Source organism: Leopardus geoffroyi, chromosome C1, assembly GCF_018350155.1.
Source record: "Leopardus geoffroyi isolate Oge1 chromosome C1, O.geoffroyi_Oge1_pat1.0, whole genome shotgun sequence".
NCBI lineage: Eukaryota > Metazoa > Chordata > Mammalia > Carnivora > Felidae > Leopardus > Leopardus geoffroyi.
The window spans coordinates 21,938,949-21,961,894 of NC_059328.1; the positions used below are offsets into that span (position 1 = coordinate 21,938,949).

Below are 22,946 nucleotides of genomic sequence, written 5' to 3' on the forward strand. Positions count from 1 at the left end.
TCTAAACCTCAGAGAGCCAGAGGAGAACAAAACCAAGAAAAGCGGGACCTGCCTGTCCAGAAATGTGGGCTTGGGGACTAGGGGACTAGGGGGCCAGGCCAGACTAGAAAACTGAAAGCAGCATAGCAGCTTTCAGAGAGCCCAGGGATCCAGATAAATTTACGCCTAAAAGTAGTTTACAAACAACTCGAAGAAGCCATCGATCACAGGTAGGACTGGGCTCTGTAAAACTGCTCAGGCCCTGCTTGTGACTTGGGGCCACAGAACTGGCAGTGGGGCTGGGTGGCTGTTTTCCTTTGCTGGATTTAAAAAGTGTGCTTTCTCTCCTCTAGGAACTATCCTACCCCAACTCCCCGCCTGTCTCCCATCCAAGAGAAAACCAGCAAAATGATAAAGAAGCTTTCCTGCAATAGTCAGACATCAGACTTTGAAAATTACTCTAAACCACCAGAAAATTTCACTTTCTATTTGGAATTTATACCAAGAGAGTCTTCTAGACATCACTGGTTCTTTTAATACTTTTTCTACATTGTGATACCAGAAATTGTTCAACTTTTCACTCTATGGACTGTTTTTAAAGAGCTTTTTGGTTTTTTTATGGGGTGGTTTGTAACCCCTTTAACCTAGCCTCTCTCCATTTATTTCCAACCCAGATCCTGACAGGTCCACAGAATTCTTGGGGAAATCCTCCAAAGATTCTGTCAGCTGTGTTGGGGGCCAAAGCCAGCTTAATGGGGCTTTCCTGCTCGTCCCCTAGTTTTATACCCTTTGGATGTCAGCAGAAACTTCATTAACCAGCCCTTTCTCAGAGCCAATGATGTGACTTTACCATGTGAGGCAGGGCAGCTGTCCTGATCCACAGGCCCCAGGAAAACGTCCCTGTCCCTTTGTTGAGGGTGGTTTCAGTGAGGCAGAGATCTCTGCTAAGAATGTAGTATTGTTTTTCCTTCTTTCCTCCTATTCTTTCTTTTTGGAGCTTCTTTAGATCAAAGACATAAGAAGTTGTTTCATATCTATCTGATACTGTGAATGTTTGAACATATCCGTGGCCTTCGCCTTCCTGCCCTCCCTCCCCTTTTACCTCATCAGAAGCAGTGGCTCTGCTAAGTGCTGCCCCCACTTCCCATCTCAGGAGACCAAAACTCACAGAAAAATAGGCACTTTTGGCCAGAAGCTCCAATGGCACATTTTCAGTGGTGATTTAGGCAAGGAGAAAGTTAATGAGGTTTTAAAAAAGGTTTTCTAGTTCTGGGAATGTGCATTTCACACAGGGGAATGGTGGGGTTTACCTCAGTCAGACCTTGCTAAGAAGTATTTCCAGGTGACCAACCCTGGGCCTTTTTCTTTAATCCTGGGATGACAGGGAATGTGACTCAGAGAGGAGGTCTTGTCCCTTGTCCTTTCTTCTCCTGACTGGTACCTGCCTGCAGACACCCTTCTGGAGCAAGGGAATTGACTTTTAGGGGCCATCCTTCCCACAAAACCCTGCATGACAAGGGGTACAAACACCAGCCCTGCTCGTTCCCACTCGCCATCTGAGGTCTGTCAGGTTTTATAGGCTTGATTTTTGTGGTGGGTTGTGGGTTTATTTTACTTTTACTTTTTTGTTGTTGTTGCTGTTCGTTTGGTTTTGAAAATGGGACTGACTGATGTGCCCAATTCCACCATTCCTGGTACGTCTGGGGGCATTTTTATTTAATAGCACTTCTCGAATCTTCCAGCTTGCTCCCACAAACACATCTGCCCGGAAGTTCTTGGAATCTTATTCTGGGACAGAAGTGAACCTCATGAGATAGACAGCAGATCACAGTCAGCAGTCTCGGGGGGCTCCGGAGCAGTGAGAGACGTCGAAAACCCCTGCTCCCCACTGTGGGAGGCAGCCACCTGTGTCCAAAGCCTCTTCTGGCCGAGTCTTGTTTTAGACAAACGCAACTGGTTTGAACTGATTGCAGACGTGTGCATTTTCCTTTAGTGCTTATGTGAGAATATTACTAGCCGAGAGGCAGCTCTCTCTGGAGAGGGATGAAGAGCTCAGGTAGGGTATATGACAGGCCTGCGGAGACAGGACTGTCCTGTCTCAGGAGCAGACTTCCAGCCCGTGGGCACAGGGTCTGAAACGATGGGGCTCTCTTGGTGGTACCCATGCCCAGGCTGCGTCGCCAGGAGTGGTGGTGAGGTTAGGAATCCAGCTCACATCAGAAGGCGTGTAACGTGAGCTCCCTTGCCCGTGGCCAGCTGTCCTGTTGAAAGAGCTGCCAGCTTCCCAGGCTGCCAGCTGTGGAATGAAGAGGGTCGGGGTAAGGAAGAGGGCACAGGGTGAGCATCAGCGGCCTGGCATGCCGGGTTCTCCACTGCCTGCACTGGTGCGGCAGCTTTCACCGCACAGGACCTATGACAGGGGCCCACGCTTCCCCTCGGCTCTGTCACCCGCTCACAGTGCTTCTCCTCCCGCTTCCTTAACTATAAATTGGACCAGAAGATCTCGAATGCCCTTCCAGCACTGAGAAGCCATGATTTGGACAAGCTAGGCAGAAGGTGTCCTTCCAAGCCTCTCTCCCTATCCTGCCTCTCTGGTAACAGATCTGAGGGTTCGACAGTTGTTTGGATTTTATTTCTTCCTGCAGTTGTGTGTGCATTTGTGTGTGTGTGTGTGTGTGTGTGTGTGTGTGTGTGTGTGTGTGTGTGTGTGAAGAAAAACAGATTCTGTCCAGGTGGAAATGGTGAAGAGGGGAGGGGAGAGTTTCATTTCCAGGGTCAGAGACTTGGCAGCAATTTCCCTAAAGTGACTCAGACACACCACAGTAACAATTCTCGCTGCAGTTTTATTTTTATTTCACTTGAGAAGTAAAGACTTCCTCCAAGCCACATGAGGTCTCTGCCACCCACCCACCACCCACCCACCCACCAAGCAGGACCTAAATTTCCAAGCCGAGGGCCCGAAGAACCTGGCCACAGGGACCTTTCAGGGCCTCTTTGCCCTCCGGCCCAGGCCTCCCCATCGCATGTTCTGCAGGGCGGTGGAGGGGGGGAGGGGACAACCGTCTGCCCTGGGAAGTGGAGCCAGAGCCATGGCCTGACCAACACCACAGAATGCCCACTGCTCGTGGAAATACCTGCCCAGGATCTCAGCCCCCGGCTGGCTGTTTTTACAGATCTCTCTCAAATGTATTATTTTGGTGACAAAAATGAAGGAGCTTTGTAAATTTTTTTAAAATTATGAATCATATCAAGTAGTTGTTTACATTTCTTGACAAATAGGAACTATGGCAGCAGAATCAAATTGGCAAAATCCCTAGATTAAAAAGGCAATAATTAGGTCTGCTGTTTTGGCCTTTTGTAGTAAGAGAAGTGGTGTAGTGCTTAGATACGTGTTTGGTCTTGCTTCTTGTATTGCATTTTTCAATAAACTTACAAAAAAAAAAAAAAGACTGAATCTGTGAGAATTGATCAACTTTTAAAGTTCTCTTTTCCTACCAGCAATCTGGGAAAAATTAAACATGGGTAAGGGAGACCCAAATTCAAGCCATTTTCTAAAGTAAGCTACCCAACATTGGCCAAAATGTGGCTTCAACGTTGTATAAAAGGAGATCTGACAAATGCTTTTTGCCTGCTGGAGGGAGATTTTGCAGCACAGGCCATGACAGAGGAGAGAAGGGGGCTTCTCAGACCTGTTTAGGGAGGGGCCAGACCCTCGGTAGGAAGACTTTGGCAGTAGTGTAGCCCTAGTGGGGTGTACCCCGCATGGCTGAGGGGAGACAGGGGCTGAGGTGGTGGGAGATAAAGCCTCAGGCCCCATCCCAGATGGCAGTGGAGGGTCTCTGCTCTACCCCATCGCCATCTTCCCCGACCCCGCAACTGGCACCACCTTGGAGGGAGCCCATCCCAGCCTGTAACACCCCAACCTACCTTCTGAGTCTTAGGGGTCCTTGCTCACCACTTGGGGTTTGCCAAGACACCAGGTTTCTCCCAGTCACCCTGACCTGGACCTCCAGCCCCCTCAGGTACCTGTCCGAGGCTAAGTAAGGCCACTTTTGGAGGCTTAAAAGAGATCCCAAGGCCGAGTCATGCTGGTCTCCAGACTCCACATTAAAGCGCATTGTCTCCAGCTTTTTGAACCCTGTGCAGTTGGCATTTGTCTGCCGACATGCAAGTCAGGATGCCTTAGCAGCTGATGGGGCCAGAGCATCCACCTCCAGTCTGGGATGTGACTGATGCTTCTACTAGATATTGGGACTTCTGGTCCTGTTACCAATGTCCATGCTGCAGCCCCTAGAAGGCTGTCCCCTGCTCCTCAAACCCGGGCTCCCAAGTCCCCTCCTCCTCCCAACTTGGCATAACCCCCCAGACTGAGGCGGTCCAGCCGTGGCCAGCTCCGGTGAGCGCAGTCTCGAGCTGCCGGGGCCCCAAGTAGGAGCTCCCCAAGGCCCAGATCCAGAGACTTGGAATGTTCGATGCAGGAACCAGAGGGTTGTACGGTGATAATCACATGGCCAGTCTGGGTCCGTGGACCCCAGGGTGGGGGCAGCCCTGGGCCCTTCAGAGGGTAACTGTTGAGCAGGGCAGGTAACCCCAGGCGAGGATTAGCAGGCTCTGAACGCAGACTCCGCACTGACGGGACGGGTGAGGTACCCCGACGCGGGGACAGGTCCCAACTTTCTGGCTCTGCGCGGCCTATGGCTCGGGGAGTCCTGGGTCCGGGGCTGGGGAGGAGGGCGCAGTCCCAGCCGGCGCCGTCAGGAGGGCGGAGCGCCTGAGCCCGCAGCACCCCCTGGCGAAGCCGTCGCGTCTCCAAGTCGCGGTTCTCGTAGAGTAGCGTGTTGGCGCAGATGAACACGAACAGGCCGACGCCCATGACCACCGGCCCGAGGAGCCGCAGCCGCTCGTGCGGGCCGTGGGCCCGGCCGGCGCCGCGACCCTCGCGTCGCAGCTCGCTCAGGAGGGGCGCGCTGGCATTGGCAGCGCGCGGCCCTGGGGCGCCGGCGCGGTGCGGCCAGTAGCCGGCCACGGCGATGCCCATGCCCACCAGTACCACGAGCGCCCCCAGCGCCGCGAACGCCCCCGACGGCGAGCGCAGCCGCAGCCGTGCCCGCACCCGCAGAGGTTCGGGCGGGGAGCGCGGGCGCCGGCGGCGGCCCAGGCGGCGGCCCAGGCGAGAGACGCGGCCCTCGGGGCTCCTGCGCACCTCCCCGCAGTCTCCAGGGCTCCCAGCCGTCATCTCGCCGTCGTCTAGGCGCTCTGCAGAGAGATGGGAGGCAGGGACTGAACCGACGGGCCTAGGGTCGGAGCGCCAGGTGGGGGGCCCAAATCCGGGAGGCAAGCTCAGGCTGCCTCGCCCAGGCCGCTTGGAGATCCCTGGCGGCCACCCCCGGATTTTCCCGGGCCGCGAGGCGGGGAGCCGCCCCCGCTCGGGTTTTCCGCAGCGGAGCTTGGAGCCAGGGACGCGCGGCAGAAGCCGGAGTTGGCCGGGCCCGCGGGCGGAGAGGAGGGGGGGGAGGGGGCGCGGGCTGCTACCTGGCGCATCCTCGGCTGCGGGGCTCCGGCTTCCAGAGCCCTCTTCGCCAGCCCGCCGGCCCCGGGCCTCAGGAGGTGTGCGGGCCCCCCGGCAGTGGCGTCTCCAGGGTAAGTCCCGCCCGGGATCGACCTCACCCCCGCACGTGGGTGTACCGTAAAGGAGGGAGGGGGCGCTCAGACCGCCCGGGTCCGCTGGGGTCGCTCGCGGGCCCCACCTCCCCCCTACTGCGCTTTACATACCGCAGCGTAGGAAGGAGGGGGTGTCACTGACTCCAGCCTCTTCCTGCCCGCCCCCTCCTTTCAGACCTCCTCAGTCTGCACTGAAGCTGCAGCAGGAGAGACTTGAGCTAGACTCCAGGAAGACCGTTCCGATCAGGACCAGCGGCAGACTTTGCCCGGGATTGCTTTAAACTCCGCGTAGACGAGGCCTCTCCTCCCCCAGCGGCCGGGCAGTGACCAGGGCAGGGCGCAGGGGGCTGCAGGTGCTGGGCGCGGGGCCCTGCCGGTAGAGCTCCCCTCCGGCTCTCCCGTCGGCCTGGGCAAGGCTGTTCCCAGGTTGCTGCGTTTCCAATTCGAGCTCCTCGGGATGAATCATCCCCCTTTCCCGCCGCCTGTCCTCCTTTCCGGCCTCCTCCACCCGAGGCCTCTGTGGCCCGCGTCCCGGACGGAGCAGCACCGCCCCAGCACCTCAGGCCGCCCCAGCCTGGGCCGCCCGGCTTAAGCCCTTCCCGGCCTGTGGCCTGAGGACTGGAGCCGGGGCCGGGTAAGGAGTAGTTGGGTTGTGTGTGGTGTGGCCCCTATGGGAGGGAGGGTGTGGGAGGAAACCGGGCCCCCGCCCAGGAGCCCTGGGCCGCAGGGGGAGAGTTAGGACCTCGCTGTCCGGTGGTGCGTCTTCACTCCCCCAGTATGGTTTCTAAACAGCTTCAGTGCTGGAACCCGTAGCCGAAGCCCCAGGAAGGAGGCCTTGCTACCCCACTCACTCCCCATCCGCACCCCCGAAGCTCAAGACACGATACCCCATCCCTGCCTCCAACAGGAGTGCCTAAGGCCCAGGGCCTAGCACTGAGCCGCAGTCTGCCGCGTCCAAAGCCTAATTTTCACAGATGGAAACTGCGGCCCAGAGAGGCGGAGGAGACTGCCGGGGTCACACGAGGAGGGGGCTCTACCGGGACCCGACGCCGGGCCTCCCGACCCCGGCCAATGCTGTGCACAGCCACGGGAGCGTCGTGGGAGGAGGCAAGGGCCGTTCCCCGTCGTCTCTGAGTGCGGAGCCTTTTCCCCAGCCCGAAACCTCAGAAGTGACCACGCCGCCCCAGGCCAGAGCTGGTGCCCCGGGCCCAATCCCGAAAAGGTCGCCCGGAGACCCCGCGCGTCTCTGCGTGGAGGAGGGCGAAGGCGTGCGGAGAGATGGCCACATGCCTTGAGACCCCGAGACTCTGGAGAGCGTGAGTCCACGCTGGGGACCCCAGGGGGACAGAAACTTGGAGGCACAGTCGGAAGGTCTCAGGCCGCGGGAAGTTGCTCCGGGCCGGGTCCCTTGCACTCAGCCAGCGTCCACACTCTGCCCGGGGTAAAGGGAGGACCGGACTCCCGCCGCCCAGGGCCTTTCCGGAGGGAGGGGAAACAAAAAGTTGAGGAAAGTGGGAGGCGAACCCCGGACCCTAGTTCTGCTCACCTGGTGCCGCCGCGCCCAGGAGGGTCCCGGTCCGAGTCAGCGCGCCGCGGGTCGCGCGGCACTGCCGCGGTCTCCACCGAATCTTGGCCCCCCCGGCCCCGCCCCCTACTCGGGCTCCGCCCAGCGCCGCCCAGGCCCCGCCCCCCAGGAGCCCCGGGGACTGGCTGGCTAGCACCCCGCCAGGCCCCACCGCGGGAAGAAGGCAGCCGCTCAGGTCTGAGGGTCGCAGGTAAGCGCTGTGTGCTGGCCTGGTGGCTCGGAGGACCCGGGGGTCCGAGTCCCCGGCTTCTGTCGTTCGCAGAGGCCTGGGAGGGCCCCCTCATCCCACGTGGGGAAACCTGGAGAACCCTGCCGGGCTCCGTAGCGAGCGCGCAGACTGAGGAGTCGAAGCCCGCACGCCCCCATCCCGCGCCTCTCAGCCCTTCATTCTAAGCGCCGGGGAGAGGACCCCCGGAGGCGTGTGAGAGCCCGCTGCTGCCCCGCGCCGTCCGGGGAGCTCCCCGGAGGAGGCGGTCCGGTTCCTGCCCCGCCCGCACCCCCAGCCCTTCCCGTCCGTGAACCTCACTGCCTTCACCTGAAAAATGGGCTTCAAGGTGTCCGCCTCGCAAGATGCGGAGAGGCGAAAATCCAGCGTCGGGGGTGGGCACTCGACACGGGGCGCAGCCCCGGGTAACCCCGCGAGCGCTCAGTGAATAGCAGCCCAGGGCAGGGGTGGGGGCGGTGGGGCTGAGCCCTCTCCCAGAGCTGAGGGAGTCTAACGGAGTGTCACGGGTCCCGCCGGCCTCCCTAACACTGAGAGGACGCGCCCCATTTGGAGTGGAGAGGCGGCGCTGGTCCCAGCTCCGGAGGCACTGGGAGCGCCCCCAGCCGCTGGCCCGACGGGGCCGCGCAGCTCTCGCCCAGCCCGCCCCCCGAGGCTGGAATGCGGAGCGGAGCGAGGGGGTCGGCTGGCGGCCCAGTTTCCATGATGCGGGGGGCGGGCTCGGAGGAGAAGGGGGGGGGGAGGCGCGGGCGGCCGGCCAGGCTCCGAGCCGGCCCCCCCCCCCCTGGCCCCCGCTGCCCGGCCGGGCCCCTCGGGAGGAATTTCCGGCCTGGGATTGATTATAACCCTCCCATCCCCCGGCCGCCGAGACCCCCCGGCCCGCGGGGCGCGGGGGAGGGGGAGGGGCGGTAATGAGACCCGGCTGTGCTCCCGGGGCGGGGAGGGGGAGCTCGAGGAAGTCGCCGGCCTGGGCCATCCCCGCCCCCTCGCAGGGCGCCACTCTGCACAGCTAGGCCTCGAACCCAGGCCCCGGCCCTCTGGCCCGACTGAGGAGACTGGGGGTGGCATCAGCGTCCTGGGAGTTTCTCTCCCAGCGTTCGTGGACAGGCATCCCTGGGAGCGACCAAAGCCTCCTGGGGGAACGGGGATGCCGGCCTCCTGCGGAGCGGGTAAGGCCAAGCTGGGGTCAAATTGGGTCGGAGAGCCAGCCGGGGTCGCCTTCCCGCCGCCGCGTGAGACTGAAGGCTCCTGCGGCCAGAGCTGCGAAGAGAATTCCCTGCGCCCTGCGCCGGGCTGTTTTTTGCGCTCCACTGAGGCAGTGGCCTCCTTCCTGCCTCCGGCCACCCCCTTTGCTCGAGACCCCCGTGGACCGCACTCAGTCCATTCCCGCACACCGACTGCTCCTCGCCGCCGCCCCGGCCCTCCGGCAACCCCTCCTGCGGCTCAGGTCCCCACCCCACCCTACACCGTCCCCGCCATTCCCCCGCCCGCCTCGCAGCTCTTCCTGGGGACACCAACTCCAGGCTAAAGCTCAGTGTCCCGTTCTTGTCCTTGCTGCTCCACCTGCCCTGGCGGTTGCACGTGCTCTTCCTGCCTGCCCCACCTGGCTCTTCTTCCTCGGGGCCCCTCTGTCCTCCCCCCGCCCCCCCTCCCATGTTGGGGCTCCTCCAGCCTGAGCCCACAAGTCCATCCTCACTTTCGGCAAGCAGACACCACCTCCCCAGAAATGTCCCTGCTCCCGGTGATCATGGCCCATTCCTACTCCTCCTGTTCCCCCTTCTGTAAAGGGCCCCCCTGCTCACCCCAAGGCCATCTCCATCAGCAGTCACCTTAGGCTCGCTCCTCTCTGCCTTCTCCCCAATCCTTCCAGTCCTGTGGACCCTCCGCTTGGGATCCCCAATTAGCTGCCTTCTCCCTGCCCCAGGGCCACTGTTCTGCGCAGGGTCACCAGCCATCTTTCTACCCTGGATCTAAACCAATCACTCACTCTTGCTTAAAACCCTCAGTGGCTCCCCAGTGATGTCTAAATGGAGTTCAAAATCCCTTCTCATCTCCGCAAACTGGGTCCTGCCCCCTCACACCCTCCCTCCCCCATAGCTGAACTTTCTCCCATCCCCACATCTGTGCTCTGGCCTTGGGGTGTGACCCGGGCCTTGCCTCCTGCCATGAAATCCCACTGCTCTGATCATCCCCTTGGCTCCTTCTCCTTCAGACCTTCTTTGCACCTCTGTGACCCCAGAGTAGGTCAGCCCCGCCCCTCCCAGACCCCTGCCTTCCACACCCTCACCCGGCCTCCCCTTAGCAGCACTGCACAGGAGAACTGAGATCCCCTTAGCAGCACTGCACAGGAGAACTGAGATCGGTGTTTGGGATTTGAGCCTATGTCTTATGTCCCCCTGGTGGTGAGCTCCGAGGGGAGACCTGGGTCTGTCTTGGCCCTCCACTGGCTTGTTTCTCCCCCACCCCGGGGGTCCCTCCTAATCCACACCGCCCAGACAGCAGGAAAGGACTCTGCTCTCTGAGTCCCAGTTCCCTCATCTACACAAAAAGGGGGGGACACTACTTCCTAGTGTTGTTTTGAAGACTAAATAGGAGCACACATGTTCAGCATCTGGCACAAAGTGGATGCCACCAAACAGCTGATCCCTCCTCTGACCCTGGGGTTTGGGGCACAGAAGACAGTGTTTGGGAGTTGTAGGAACCTTCCCTGGCATCATTTGGGGCGGTGGTGAAAAAGGGGTCCTCTTTTCCTAGATATTATTTTTTTAATGCTTATTTATTTATTTGCTAGTTTGTTTGTTTATTTTTGAGAGAGAAAGGCAGAGCTTGAGCAGGGGAGGAGCAGAGAGAGAAAGGGAGACACAGAATCCGAAGCAGGATCCGGGCTCTGAGCTGTCAGCACAGAGCCCGATACGGGGCTTGAACTCACGCACTGTGAGATCATGACCTGAGCTGAAGTCGGACGCTTAACCGACTGAGCCATCCAGGCACCCCCTCTTTTCCTAGATATAACCCCATTCGATTCCCTTGAGAGTTCAGCGAGGTCAGTGATATGCCCAGTTCGCAGAAGAGGAAACTGGCTCAGAGAGGCCAAGACCTGCTGGCAGACACACAGCCGGGCCGGTAAGTGCTCTTCCCCTCCACAGAGGGATGTCCATGGGCCCTGCTTGGCCGGATGGACGTTCAGATGTGTGGGCAGCCAGTGGCCTTTTATTGGGACATCAGTCCCCTCCTGGATCTGCCCTGGCTCCTGTGTGACCAGGACTCCTTTCCTTCTGAACCAGACACAGGGACCCTGAGGTCCCTGCCTACTTGAGACTCCATGTTCTCTCCGAAAGCCACTGTGGGGAGGGAACAGCTGTCATCGCCTGCATGTCACAGCCCCACCCGGGGCCACAGAACAGCAGGGCCTGGGAATTAATCTCCCTCATCTCCAGTTTAGGAACAGCCAGGCTGGCTGGGTCCAGGACGCCCCGGATTTCCTGCCTGAGCCCCAGGGGTTTCTAAATCCATCTTTGTCTCTGAGCTGCCCCAGGAGCACTTAGAGGACACAGCTGAGTGACTGTGTGGCTCCCAGCAAGACCACAGCCTCAGCTAAGAATCCCGAACCCGGTGCGGAGGAGAGAGCAGACTCTGGGACCCAGTTTTGATTCTACTGGTCTTTCACTGTGTGACTTTGGGCACATGCCAGGACTCCCTCCTTCTGCCTCTGTAACCGGGCCTTCCCAGGAGGAACTGGTGGGAGATTCAATAAGAAATGTTTGGCAAACAGAATCCAGAACCCCACTCCCAATGCCCCATTTTACTGGGGCAGAAACCAGTGCCCAGAGAGAAACAGTGACTTGACCAGGGCAACCCAGCCAGTGAATGGCAGGGCTGGGCTTCAGGCCCCACAGTTACAGGGTCCCACCCAGGGCTCTTCAGGGCGTGCTGGGTTGTGAAAACTCAGTCCATCTCCCCACCCAAAGCTCTGAGCTGGGCGGTGGGTTTCTCCCCTGGTGTCTCTGTGCCGCTGGCAAAGCTCTTAGGAAGAATGAGCTCCCTGTCTCCATTGCTCTCCAAAGCCCAGGGAAGAGAAGGAGCAGAGAACCTGGGCGACACTGGGAAGGCCAAGGAGATGAGACCTGGGAGACAGGGCAAAGCCATCCTCCTGCCAGAGTCCATAGGGTGAGGGATGACCGTAGGAAGTCACCATCTTGTCATGCTCCCCCTGGCTACCAGCTCCTTCATAGCTGTTACCTTCTTAAGTGTGCAAGACAAGCCTGAGAGGGAGGTGACACTCTCACCCCTTGTCACACATGCAATGCTACACTACCTCCCACCAGCCCTGTGACCATGGCCAAGTCAGCTTGGCCTTATGTCTCCTCTGCAAAGGGTTTCAGAAGAGCCCTGCAGAGGGGGAGGATATGCCAGGCTGCAGGAACAGCATGCACACAGCCTGGAAGCATGGGCAGGGGTCAGGTGCTGGAGAAGGAGCAGGGGATGGGATGAAGAGGGTCGGGGCCTGATTGCAGAGCACCTCAAACATCAGGCTCAAGATCCAGGGCTCAGCCCTCTGGCACTGGGAGCCATGGGAGGTTTTAAAGCAGGGGAGTAGCCTGATCCATACACACCTGGGGATGGACTGTACAAACTCTTAATGTGGCATCTGGAATAGTTTCTCCAAGGGCAACAAGAGATGCGTGATGTGGAGCCCCAGGCCGACACAGGAGCAGGTATGGGGCCAGGGAAGGTTAACGCCACAGAAGGATAGAAGGCACCTGGTGGCCATGGGAAAAAGCGGCAGCCCACTGCCTCCCAGGTCCTCTGGTTCTGTCCCTGAAGGCAGCCAGCTCCCTCCCACCCCTGACCCTTCCCAGCTCCCTTGCTTTACTCCATTCCCATCCTCTGGGACCCCTGTGGAAGGAATGGAAGGCAGTGATTTTGAGAAGAGCCCCTACTTAGGAGTCTGTGACTGACTGATGCTTGACTTGTGGCCTGGCCACTTATTGGCTGTGCGACCCAGTGAAGATCACTCTGTCTTCCTGAGCCTTCCTTTTCATGCTCTGTAGAATGGGGAGCTGCTCTAAGAGCCCCACTCCAAGAAGTTTTGGGAACATGAAGCGAGCTAGCGTGTGAGAAGGCCCAGCATAGACTCCGGGGTTCCCACCTGAAGCTGGTCGTACCCTAGTGAGGCCGATCCCCACCGAAGAGGGGAAACCACATGTGGTCTCTGGAACGTGTCCACGTGCTGGGGGCCCAGGGCACCCGTGGAGGAGGAATAGTGAAGCTTCCTGGAAGAGGGGCCATTTGAGTGAGGGCTCGGGAGGAATATCAGGCAGAAGTTACTGCATGGGCAGATGCAGGAGGGGTGAAGAGAAGGAATTATGAGTCATTTGCAGGAAGGTCAGTGGGGAGGGGAGGGGAGGGGAGGGGAGGGGGCAGGAGAGGACTGAATGCCTCATTCAAGGGGTTAATTTCTTTTTTTTTTTTTAAGTTTTGTTTTATTTATATTGAGAGAGAGTGCGAGCAGGGGAGGGGCAGAGAAACAGGGAGAGAGAGAATCCCAAGCAGGCTCCACACCATCAGTGCAGAGCCAGATGGGGGGCTTGAACTCACGAACTGGGAGATCATGACCTGAGCAGAAACCAAGAGTTGGACACTTAACCAACTGAGCCACCCAGTCACCCCTCAAGGGGTTAATTTCTAAAGACACATGCCCACATAACCTCAGGGTAGTCACTTCACCTCTCTGAGCCTCAGTTTCTTCATCTGACTACATGCCAATTGCCTGTCTCACAGGGTTGTGAGGGTTTCACTCTTGCCAAGAGCTCCCAGAACCGGCCCAGAAGTGCCCGGTGAACCGTTTGTTGTCATTGTTTTTTATACTGCTGTTAACTTAGCTCTGATGTTTTGCTTCATCTCTGTGTTCTTTTTCGATTTCTTGAATATTCTGATTGGCTCAGCTGGGGTCAGGTGGCTCTCCCTGATCCAAACAGCTGGAGCTGGAGGGAGAAGCCAGGGTCAGGCGGTCCAGAGGGGCAGGGGCCAGAAATGTAGATTCTCTCAGATACCCTGGAGAGGGTGACAGGTCCCTACAAGTGCCTGCCAGACTTAGGGGGTGGGACTAGGACCTTGGGAGCTGGGTGATCTACCAGGAGCTTAGAGTACTGCTGCTGGCCAGAAATGTGACTGGGGCACATGCCTGCCACCCATAGACTTAGCCACGACATGGGTGTCCAGCAAGAAACACTGAAGCTGGGCGTTACCTGTGAAAATCTGCTTCCCCCTCATTCTTCTGGAAGTGCTCACAGCAGACAGGTCACAGCAGGAAACACAGAATATTTTCACAACTGAGAAAATTACATCCCGTGTTTCCCCCTCCCCCGTAAGTTAGGCTAACAGCCCCACGTGGAGAGAGACGTGCCTTGGAGTACAGTAGGGCAGCAGCCAGTCACTACCGCCAACAAGAAGTCTGTGCATGGGGCTCCTGGGTGACTCGGTTGAGCAACCGACTTCGGCTCAGGTCATGATCTGGTGGTTTGGGAGTTCGAGCCCCGCGTCGGGCTCTGTGCTGACAGCTCGGAGCCTGGAGCCTGCTTCGAATTCTGTGTCTCCCCCTCTCTCTGCCCCTCCCCTGCTCATGCTCTGTGTCTCTCTCTCTCTCAATAATAAGTAAATGTTAAAAAAAGATTAAAAAAAAAAAGTCTGTGTGTGCGGTAAGCTGCAGAGATCGGAGTGGTCGGTCACAGCAGCAGAGACAACGGGGTAGAGACTAACACGCCTGGTGTATAGGGAGCACCAGCTCAGTAGTAGTGAGTCCTGGGACTGTTTGCTCAGTGACAGAACAGTGGACCTAGCTGATGTTGCCACAGGAGAATTAAAGAACTTCAGGTGACTGTAAGCAAGATAGAAATGTATTTCTCCTTCGCTTTCTTGCTGGAGCATGAGTTGTGTAGCATCAACAGGAAGACCCCAGAGTTAAGGACCCAGGCTCCTTCCATCTTGTTGCTCTGCCATCCAGAAGGCGCGGCAGCCACCTGGTCTCCGTGGTTGAAGATGCTCACTAGTCCCCCTCCCTGAGTCTGGGGACCAGCCAGGGAGAAGGGGGCTGGGAAAGGGGGCTGTGCTCCCCCCTTAAAGGCACAACACCGGATGTGCACATCCAGAATGTTCCTTTCCCATTCCTCAGAAGGAGGTTGTGGGCCACACCCAGCCCCAAGGGAGGCTGGGAAATGGTATTGGGAGACAACTAGCAGTCCTTGCTAAGATACTAAGATACCACGGGGATGTGGCGCCTCCATTTGGTGACAAATCGCATTGCTGATGCAGTAAGCCGCACACCACCAGCCGTGGGGGTGGGGAGGCAGAGGCTGCCCCCCCCCCGCTCCCCTCCCCCCTCCCCCCGGAGCCCGGGATTCAAGGTGAGAATCCTCCCGGGCAGGTCCCTTGCTTGGGCCAAGGAGTTGGCAGCATGCTGGCCAGCTACCTCCCGCCCCTTGATTGTGCCCAGAGCAGCCCCACAGGGGCCCTCTCTCCATCTCCCAGTCCGTCCCCCGGGCCTGCAGAGAGCTACTCTCAGGCTCTCAGACCATATGGTCGTTTCTCTCACCCCCACACTGCAACCCTGGGCTGGACCCGGTTCTGTCGGTACCATGAAGTCCAATGCCAGCTTCCAGATCTTGAATAAAGGGCTTTGTAAACTGTGAAGACGAAGGAAGAAGGCCCGCGGGGGGTGAGTGACATGCCCATGGTCACCCGGCTTGATGATGTGTCAAGTCACCCCAGTTCGCCCTCCCCCATCTTGGGGAGCCAGGACTGCAGTTCTAGGGCTTGGTACCCAGACCCAGGGCAGGAGCGCGGTGGGAAGTCAGCCAGACACTCAGCAAAGGAGCCGGGGCGCTAGTGGACAGGAGCGCACTCGGAGAAGCCCGGGCGCCGCGGGCAGGGGGAGGGCCGTGGCCGGCGATGGCGCCACCTGGTGGCGAAGTTCCGTACCTGCGCCCGCCCGCCTCGTCGGTGCAGAGAGCCGCCGAGTTTGCGGCGGAGAAGCAGGGGCAGGTCCCGGCGGAGAGCCCACTCCCCTCCGGGAGATCCTGGGGGCGCACGTGTCCTCCCGGGGCCTCATCCGCAACCCGGGTCACCGGCCTCCGGCCTCAAGGATGAGCTTCCTTGCAAACCGTAGGTTGCCTCCGATAGAAAGGACTCGGCCTTGGGTGGCTAAATTGGTGAAGCGTCAGCTTCGGCTCAGATCTGATCTCACGGTTAGTGGGTTTGAGCCCCAGGTCCGGTTCTGCGCTGTGCGGAGCCTGCTAGGGATTCTCTCTGCCCCTCCCCTGCTTGTGTTTCCTCTCTCTCTCTCTCTCTCTCTCTCAAAAAAAAAAAAAAAAAGGACTCGGCCCTGGGGAAGCCGTGCTGCGTGGGAAGGGACGACACAAAACTGTGGCAGAGCTGTAGGGACAAAATCCGGTGAGGGGTGGGGGTGGAAGGTGGAGTCATATTTACCCGGCGGCGTGGGAGCCCCTTCCAGGCGCTGCTGAAACGCGGGCTCCTGTATCCGCAGCACAGGAAACTGAGGCACAGAGACCCAAAATGGTAAGTGACAGAGCTGAGCTGGACCCCAGGACTGCCTGATCTAAACCCAAACTCTGGCCCTGGATTACTTGCCCAGGCTCTGCTGTGCCCTCCGCACCCCAAGCTTGCCTAGCCCAGCCCCTAGCTTGGGCATCCAGCCCAGGCCTGGAGAGGTTTGCCTTTATATCACTGGCCACAAACCTGGGATGTTGTGTGATGACCATTTCACCACTGCAAGGGGACCAGAGGCCCAGGGAGCTCCCTCACAAGTGCCCTCTCTGCCCTCCACTTGGGATGCTGGAGATGTAGAGGGCAGCCAGACCAGCGGTGTCTGTATCAGCTCATGTTAGGGAACTGACCGAGGAGGTAGCCGGCCGCAGGGGGACCTCCAGGGCAGGTGCCTCCCTCCCTGTGTCATTGGCCCACAGGTTCCATATTGGATGCCAGGTGTAATGCAAAAGCTTAGTGGGGGTTGGGGGGAGTTCCTCATTTGCATTTCTTTAGCAGTGTCCCTGAGTTTCTGGACAGACTCTCAGAAACACCAGGGGTTCCTGGAAAGTGTGAATTAAGGATACGTGTTCTATCACAGGAAGAAAGGAATTTTGGTTCTGATACAATCTGATTAAATCTCCACTTGCCTTTTGGTGAAACTCTCACTGAGAATCTAATACACCTCTGGGAAGGGGCAGGAAACCAATGTCCAGCTCAGAAAACTTGCAGGAAATGGACTCCCATTTAATCTCCACCAGTCAAGAAACAGAATACTGCCAGCAGGCCTAGAAGGCCCGTGGCCCTTTCTCTTTGGCCAAAAGCACACACAACCTAGAATAGGTTTAGTTTCTTTGTTTCTTTTAATGTTTATTTATTTATTTTTGAGAGAGAGTGCGAGTGAGCACGAACAGGGAAGGGGCAGACAGAGGAAAACAGAATCCAAAGCAGGCTCCAGGCTCTGAGCTGTCAGCACAGAGCCCCACACGGGGCCTGAACCCACGAACCCTGAGATCATGTTCTGAGCCGAAGTCAGGATGCTTAACCAACTGAGCCACCGAGGCCCCTAGTTTCGTTTTTGAAAACAGCTACAGTTGAGGGGCACCTGGGTAGCTTAGTTGGTCTTGATCTCAGTTGAGGTCATGATCTTATAGTTCATGAGTTGGAGCCCCACATCGGGCTCTGTGCTGATGGTGTGGAGCCTGCTTTGGATTCTGTCTCTCCTTCTCTGCCCCTTCCCTGCTTGGGCTCTCTCTCTCAAAAATAAATAAATAATGATAACAGTAATAAAAGTTAACTAAAAAAACTTCAAGAAAGTGAATTTTTTCTACTATTGGAAAATAAGCACCTTTGGTGGGAAGAGGAACAGCTTTGAATGATTTTTAAATTTGATTACATCGGGGCACCTGGGTGGCTCAGTCGGTTAAGCATCCGACTTTGGCTCAGGTCATGATCTTGCTGTTCATGGGTTCTAGCCTCTTGAAGACTCTTCCCTGTCTGGTTCATCTCTGGTTCACCTTCGAATCCTCCTCAAGACGTGAGGAGGATGTTGCAAATGTGTGGGAGGAATTTGTCAGTGTTTGGCCGCCTTCCTCCCTGCCTCTCTAGTCTACTTGGGGCCCGGGATGGGGGTGCTCCTCAGTTGGGTCGTAGGGCGTCTCGGTGGGGAGGCAGCGCCGTGCTCCCTTCGCTGAAGCTGAGGGAGCGAAGTCCTCCCTCTACCGCCCTGGGAGTTTGCTGCCCGGCCCTCTTGAGCGGCCTGGACTCTGGCCCGCTGTCCGGGCAGGTCCTCCAGCTCCCACAGAGACTGAAAGGACACCCCACGCACAAGTGAAACCAGTAATCGCTGGGTTCATGGGCCAAGTAAGCGCAGCTGCAACTTTTTGTCCTGACCTTTCCCACCTGCTTTCAGACGCCCCTGCCTTGGCCTTCAGGGAGGCCGCTGGGAGGAGAACCAAGGGGAGTGCAGTGACAGTCCAAGCAGCCACCTACGCTCTGTCCTGGGACTGTCCCCAGGGCCCCCGATGCGGGAGCCACCACCTTGCAGCGCCTAGGGACACAGTTTGTGGTTTCGGCGTGGACAGACAGCCCTTGGTGAGCACTTCTTGTGTGACGGCCCCTGAGCTTATTTCTTCCTCCCCTTTGGTTGCCTGTAATTAGGGGGTTTTAGGTCCCTTAACCTCCTTCGCTTGAGAAAATACTGACTAGAAGGCCATTCGGTTCAGTTGGTGAGGTCCCGACTTCTGGGGAGGAACCAACGTTTGCAGAGGCACCCTGGGCTTCATGTGATTTGTCCGTTGCTACGGCTGTTGGTATCTTTGGATAAAACCAGCTGTGTCCTCGTTGGAAAGTGGGAAATGAAGTTTGATTCCCGAATGCAGCCCTTTTGGGCTGTGTTCTCCAACACTGGGCAGTCTCCTTTTGCAGCACTGCTTGGCCACAGTGTTCATTAGACTCTGGAGAAAAATGACCAATGAGTGGATCCATAAACTATGATATTTGAAAATTTGGCCTTTAGGGGCGCCTGGGTGGCTCAGTCGGTTGAGTGTCCGACTTCGGCTCAGGTCATGATCTCGAAGTTTGTGAGTTTGAGCCCCTCATCGGGCCCTGTGCTGACAGCTCAGAACCTGGAGCCTGCTTCGGATTCTGTGTCTCCCTCTCTTTCTGCCCTTCCCCGGCTTGTGCGCGCTCGTGCTCTCTCTCGCTCTCTGTCTCAGAAATAATAAGTGAATAAACTTGAAAAAAGAAAATTTGGCGTTTAAATTTTTATTTGGATCTTGTGTATTTGTATCCATGTATGCTGTAAATGTGAGCTGTCTTCTCTTCCTCTGGGTGATGTTGTTAAAATTAATTTGTCAAAGAGCTCTATTTAGTTGATTTAAAGGCAAGTGCTTGTTAGGGGCACCTGGGTGGCTCAGTCAGTTAAGCATCCGACTCCTGATTTGGGCTCAGGTCACAATTTCACAGTCTGTGGTTTCGAGCCCTGCATTGGGCTCTGTACTGACGGTGCGGAGCCTGCTTGGGATTCTCTCTCCCTCTCTCTCTCTGCCCCTTCCTGTGCACTCTCTCTCTCTCAAAGTAAGTAAACAAACTTAAAAAAAAAAAAATAAAGGCAAGTGCTTGTAAGAACTGGGTATTCTAAGACTCAAGTTCACATGATTTGGGGAACTATTTGACATTAGAGCTAATTTAGGATTGTTGGTTTAATGAAAACATCTTTTTAGAGTTAGCACTAGATGCAGAACTTCTGTTCTACTGTGTTTACGGCAAGTCAGGCAGGTTCAGGTTATCTCTATTGCCAAATTTGTTAGAAAAAGGGGAAAAGAACCTTACAACTTTGATGCCTCCTTAAAGTCTTAGGGGTAATCCAAACATGATTACTAAGAACAAATAAATAGACGTAAATAATTACTAAACAGGTTTATCTGCTTCTTGCTCCTGTTACAGAAAACCTACTGTAACAACGAACAGTAAACAATGACTACTTTTCACTAGAAACTAAGGTTTTTAAGAGTTAAGAATAGATATAATCATGATTACAGAAATAATAAGGGAAACAACTTGGGGTGCCTGGGTGGCTCAGTCGGTTAAGCGTCCAACTTCAGCTCAGGTTATGATCTCATGGTTCATGAGTTCAAGCCCAGCATCGGGCTCTGTGCTGATGGCTCAGAGCCTGGAGCCTGCTTCGGATTCTGTGTCTCCCTCTCTCTCTGCCCCTCCCCTGCTTGCATTCTGTATCTCTCTCTCTCTCTCTCTCTCTCTCTCTCAAAAATAACATTGAAACAAGAAGAAAAAGGAAAGTGAGATCGGTTATTTCAAGAGGGAAGACTTAGGACAAAATCTGAATGTCAAAAGCACAGTTGTAAAAGGTTTGTGAGAAGGGCGTCTCTGAAGAATGTTGTTGCCGTTGGGACTGAGAAAGGTTATGGAGCCTATAAAGCTTATTAAGGAGTGATCAGCCCCCAGGGAAGGGAAAGGTGAGGAAGAAAGCAGCACCAGGTAGACGTTGAGAGGTGATACACTAGCAGAAGCTTCAGCTGATTCCCTGAAATTGGATCCAAAAGTTGGATTCTCCTTCAGAACCATCTTAAGTGGGGGCAAAGAGCTGGAATTTTATACTCTCCTATTGAGTAGTCATTGGATGTAACCACCGAAGAAGAGGACATGACCTTGGCAAGGCAGCTTTCTTCAGTCAAGTCCATCCCTGATGGCGCCTGACTGCTGAGATTGCTGGCCACGTTCCCACAGCTGAAAGCCCTTTGTTCCTGGTGGAGATTCTGGTCAGCACATCCCAACACGCACGACTCAGATCCACACAGCGCCCTGTGTATCCTAGTCCCAGTAAGCATATATCAACATGGGGGGGTGACAGGGTAGGAAAAAGGAGGGACTGCATACATTTTTTAAAGCTTCGTCTTATTGTTGGAGGTGCCTGGCTGGCTCAGTTGGTGGAGCATGAGTTTCTTGATTGCAGGGTCATGAGTTTGAGCCCCACGTTTACTTAGAGTTTACTTTAAAACAAACATATTTTTAAAAAATTCATCTTGTTGGAAGGGGTGAGGTTTAATATCAGAAATACACCAGGATAAGACTGGAATTTTTTTTTCTCTCTCTCTGTTAAAATGATAGTTTTTGGGGCACCTGGCTGGCTCAGTCAGTGGGACATGAGACTCTTGATCTCAGGGTCATGAGTTCAAGGCTCACATTGGGTGTAGAGATTACTTAAAAATAAAATCTTTAGGGGCGCCTGGGTGGCGCAGTCGGTTAAGCGTCCGACTTCAGCCAGGTCACGATCTCGCGGTCCGTGAGTTCGAGCCCCGCGTCGGGCTCTGGGCTGATGGCTCGGAGCCTGGAGCCTGTTTCCGATTCTGTGTCTCCCTCTCTCTCTGCCCCTCCCCCGTTCATGCTCTCTCTCTCTCTGTCCCCCAAAAAATAAATAAACGTTGAAAAAAAAAATTAAAAAAAAAAATCTTTAAAAAAAATGATATTTTTCTTAGCTATTGGTCTACTCGTAATAAGAAACCGTAAACAAAGGTTTCTCTTTACTTTTAACGTAATCTTCCTAGAAAAAGTTTTCCGTGTTTTGCCCTAGGGTCTTTGATTACTTAAAGCTGAATCTTCTCAATATTAAAAGAGCTAAGTTTTGCTAACAACTATATAACTCTCTGTGTTTGCCTTTGAATCTCTTAATGCCACTTTAGCTAAATAGATAATTAAGATTATTAAGTTTTGTAATGATCCGTAATCCTATTCAGTCCTGTGCTTTAAAACATTCTGAGATTTCTGACAGATTTCCTAAAATTTAACTTCTAAATGAAGTGTCTCATTTTCTTTACTAATTAGGCTTATTTGGTATGTCAAATTATATGGGCAGCATCGTCAAATAAGTGATGATCGACCTTCAGAGGTGATATTGCATGGGTGAATGCTCTAACTGTTCCAGAAATTCCTAAGGTTTTGATATGCTCTGGTTTAACGTCATCACTTGTAATTCTAATGATTAAAGTGTTGTGTGTCACAGAAGTACCCAAATTTCCTTATCATTCGCATCACAATGAACTCTAACCAGATCTTTAGCCACCGTCGGTGTTGAGTCCTTTGTCATTTGCGGTCGTTGTTTGGCTCTGATGCTCTTGCAAAAGTGTTTCAGCTTTAAGGAGATTCATAGAGAGGACTCTTGACAAATACAGCTCTCTGACAATTTCTGGAACTAATGGGAAGACTGCATTCGGACAGAATAATGAGAGTGGACTGGGTGAACTGAGGAAGGTGAGTTGTTTGATCAAAGTCTCAAATGCTAAGAAGGTTCTTGAAATAATGACAAATGCATGTTCCTTTTGTACATTGGAGAAGATTTTGTTAGCAAGAGCGAAAGACAGAAAACAAAGGCTTCCAAGGATGGGTGTCAGCATGGAGCATTTGCCATTCAAAAGACTGAAGCTAAAAACCTGTTTAAACTCATTGTCAGCTCGCTTCGCCATGTCCTTTTTGCTCATGAACTTGTTAAACAGGTTTGGCATTAGCACCCTTTGGGGGCAGCCAAAAATATGCAGATGACAAAAACAGAATGCCCATTTGAAGAGACCCATGTGTCCTTGTTGGAGATCCAGGCTTGGGAAAGTGCCCAGTGCTACAGGCAGTACTCGGCATTACGCCATGCGGTGTGTTTGACTGTAACTCTTTGAACAGCTAGTTATTCTGGAGATGTTGCTTCAGAAGCTGGTGCCCTGGTGTTTGGCGATCAACGTATTTGTGGAATAGATGAATTTGACAAGATAGGTAGTCAACATGAAACCTTGTTAGGTTATGGAGCAGCAAAGTGTGGAGGCAGGTGTGGTTTGTAGCCTCCCTGCCAGAACTTCCAGGATTCTGCTGCAAGTCTGGCTGGAGGGTGCCTGGCTGGCTCGGTTGGAAAAGCATGCGACTCTGGATCTCGGGGTCATGAGTTCAAGCCCCACGTCGGGTGTAGAGTTTCCTCAAAAATAAATAAAGACAAACAGCCTCTGAGAATTTTTAAAATTAAGTTTATTTATTTTCTCAAGAGAGATCGCGAGTGAGGGTGGGGCAGAGAGAAAGAGGGAGCAGAGAATCCCAAGCAGGCTCCGCACTTGTCAGCGCAGAGGCTGATGTGGGCCTCGATCTCACGAACTGTGAGATCATGACTTAAGCAGAAACCAAGAGTTGGATGCTTACCCGACTCAGTCACCCAGGCGCCCCAGCTTCTGAGGATTTAAAAAGGGAGAGAGCCTTGCAGTCCAGATTTGACTTGGTCTTTCTGTTGTTACACTAGACGTGAGAGACATGCCCATTTACTGTCTGAACGTGTGATTTACTGTGCTAAGAGCTGGAAAGCAGAGAACCATGGTCATTTGAATGGTCCAGATTCAAATACTTCTGTACTTGAAGGGGTTTCATTCATTCTTTCTTTTTTTTTTAATTTTAATGTTTATTCTTGAG

At 55.1% G+C, this 22,946-nt stretch overlaps 3 protein-coding genes across 34 annotated transcripts in view; 2 read left to right on the forward strand and 1 right to left on the reverse strand.

The window, feature by feature from the left end:
* The window catches only part of EPB41 (erythrocyte membrane protein band 4.1), a 201,998-nt gene extending 198,572 nt beyond the window's left edge, over positions 1-3,426 (forward strand). For all 30 annotated transcript variants that reach the window (XM_045476383.1, XM_045476385.1, XM_045476377.1 and 27 more), the window contains one exon: positions 333-3,426. The gene's annotated coding sequence lies outside the window, so the exon portion shown is untranslated. The remainder of the gene's footprint in view (positions 1-332) is intronic.
* Positions 3,391-7,307, reverse strand: TMEM200B (transmembrane protein 200B). Of its 3 annotated transcripts, none has more exons than XM_045476402.1 (2): positions 7,187-7,307; positions 3,391-5,235 (listed from the first exon to the last, which is right to left on the reverse strand). In XM_045476402.1, the coding sequence occupies exon 2, from the start codon at positions 5,213-5,215 to the stop codon at positions 4,292-4,294; it is 924 nt and encodes a 307-aa protein (XP_045332358.1). In that variant the 5' UTR covers positions 5,216-5,235; positions 7,187-7,307; the 3' UTR covers positions 3,391-4,291. The 3 variants fall into 3 exon arrangements, with proteins under 3 accessions (XP_045332358.1, XP_045332360.1, XP_045332359.1); XM_045476404.1 differs by having other exon boundaries at positions 5,752-7,247; XM_045476403.1 differs by having other exon boundaries at positions 5,512-7,247.
* Positions 6,311-22,946, forward strand: part of LOC123599912 (collagen alpha-1(I) chain-like) — a 30,590-nt gene continuing 13,954 nt past the window's right edge. Inside the window, exons 1-2 of the mRNA XM_045482388.1 lie at positions 6,311-6,374; positions 6,579-7,415. Of these exons, the coding sequence (XP_045338344.1) occupies positions 6,311-6,374; positions 6,579-7,415 (901 nt within the window). The remainder of the gene's footprint in view (positions 6,375-6,578; positions 7,416-22,946) is intronic.

Excerpts from the sequence above, each read along its gene's own strand:
- TMEM200B (XM_045476402.1), bottom strand. The coding sequence starts at position 5,215 with ATGACGGCTGGGAGCCCTGGAGACTGCGGGGAGGTGCGCAGGAGCCCC.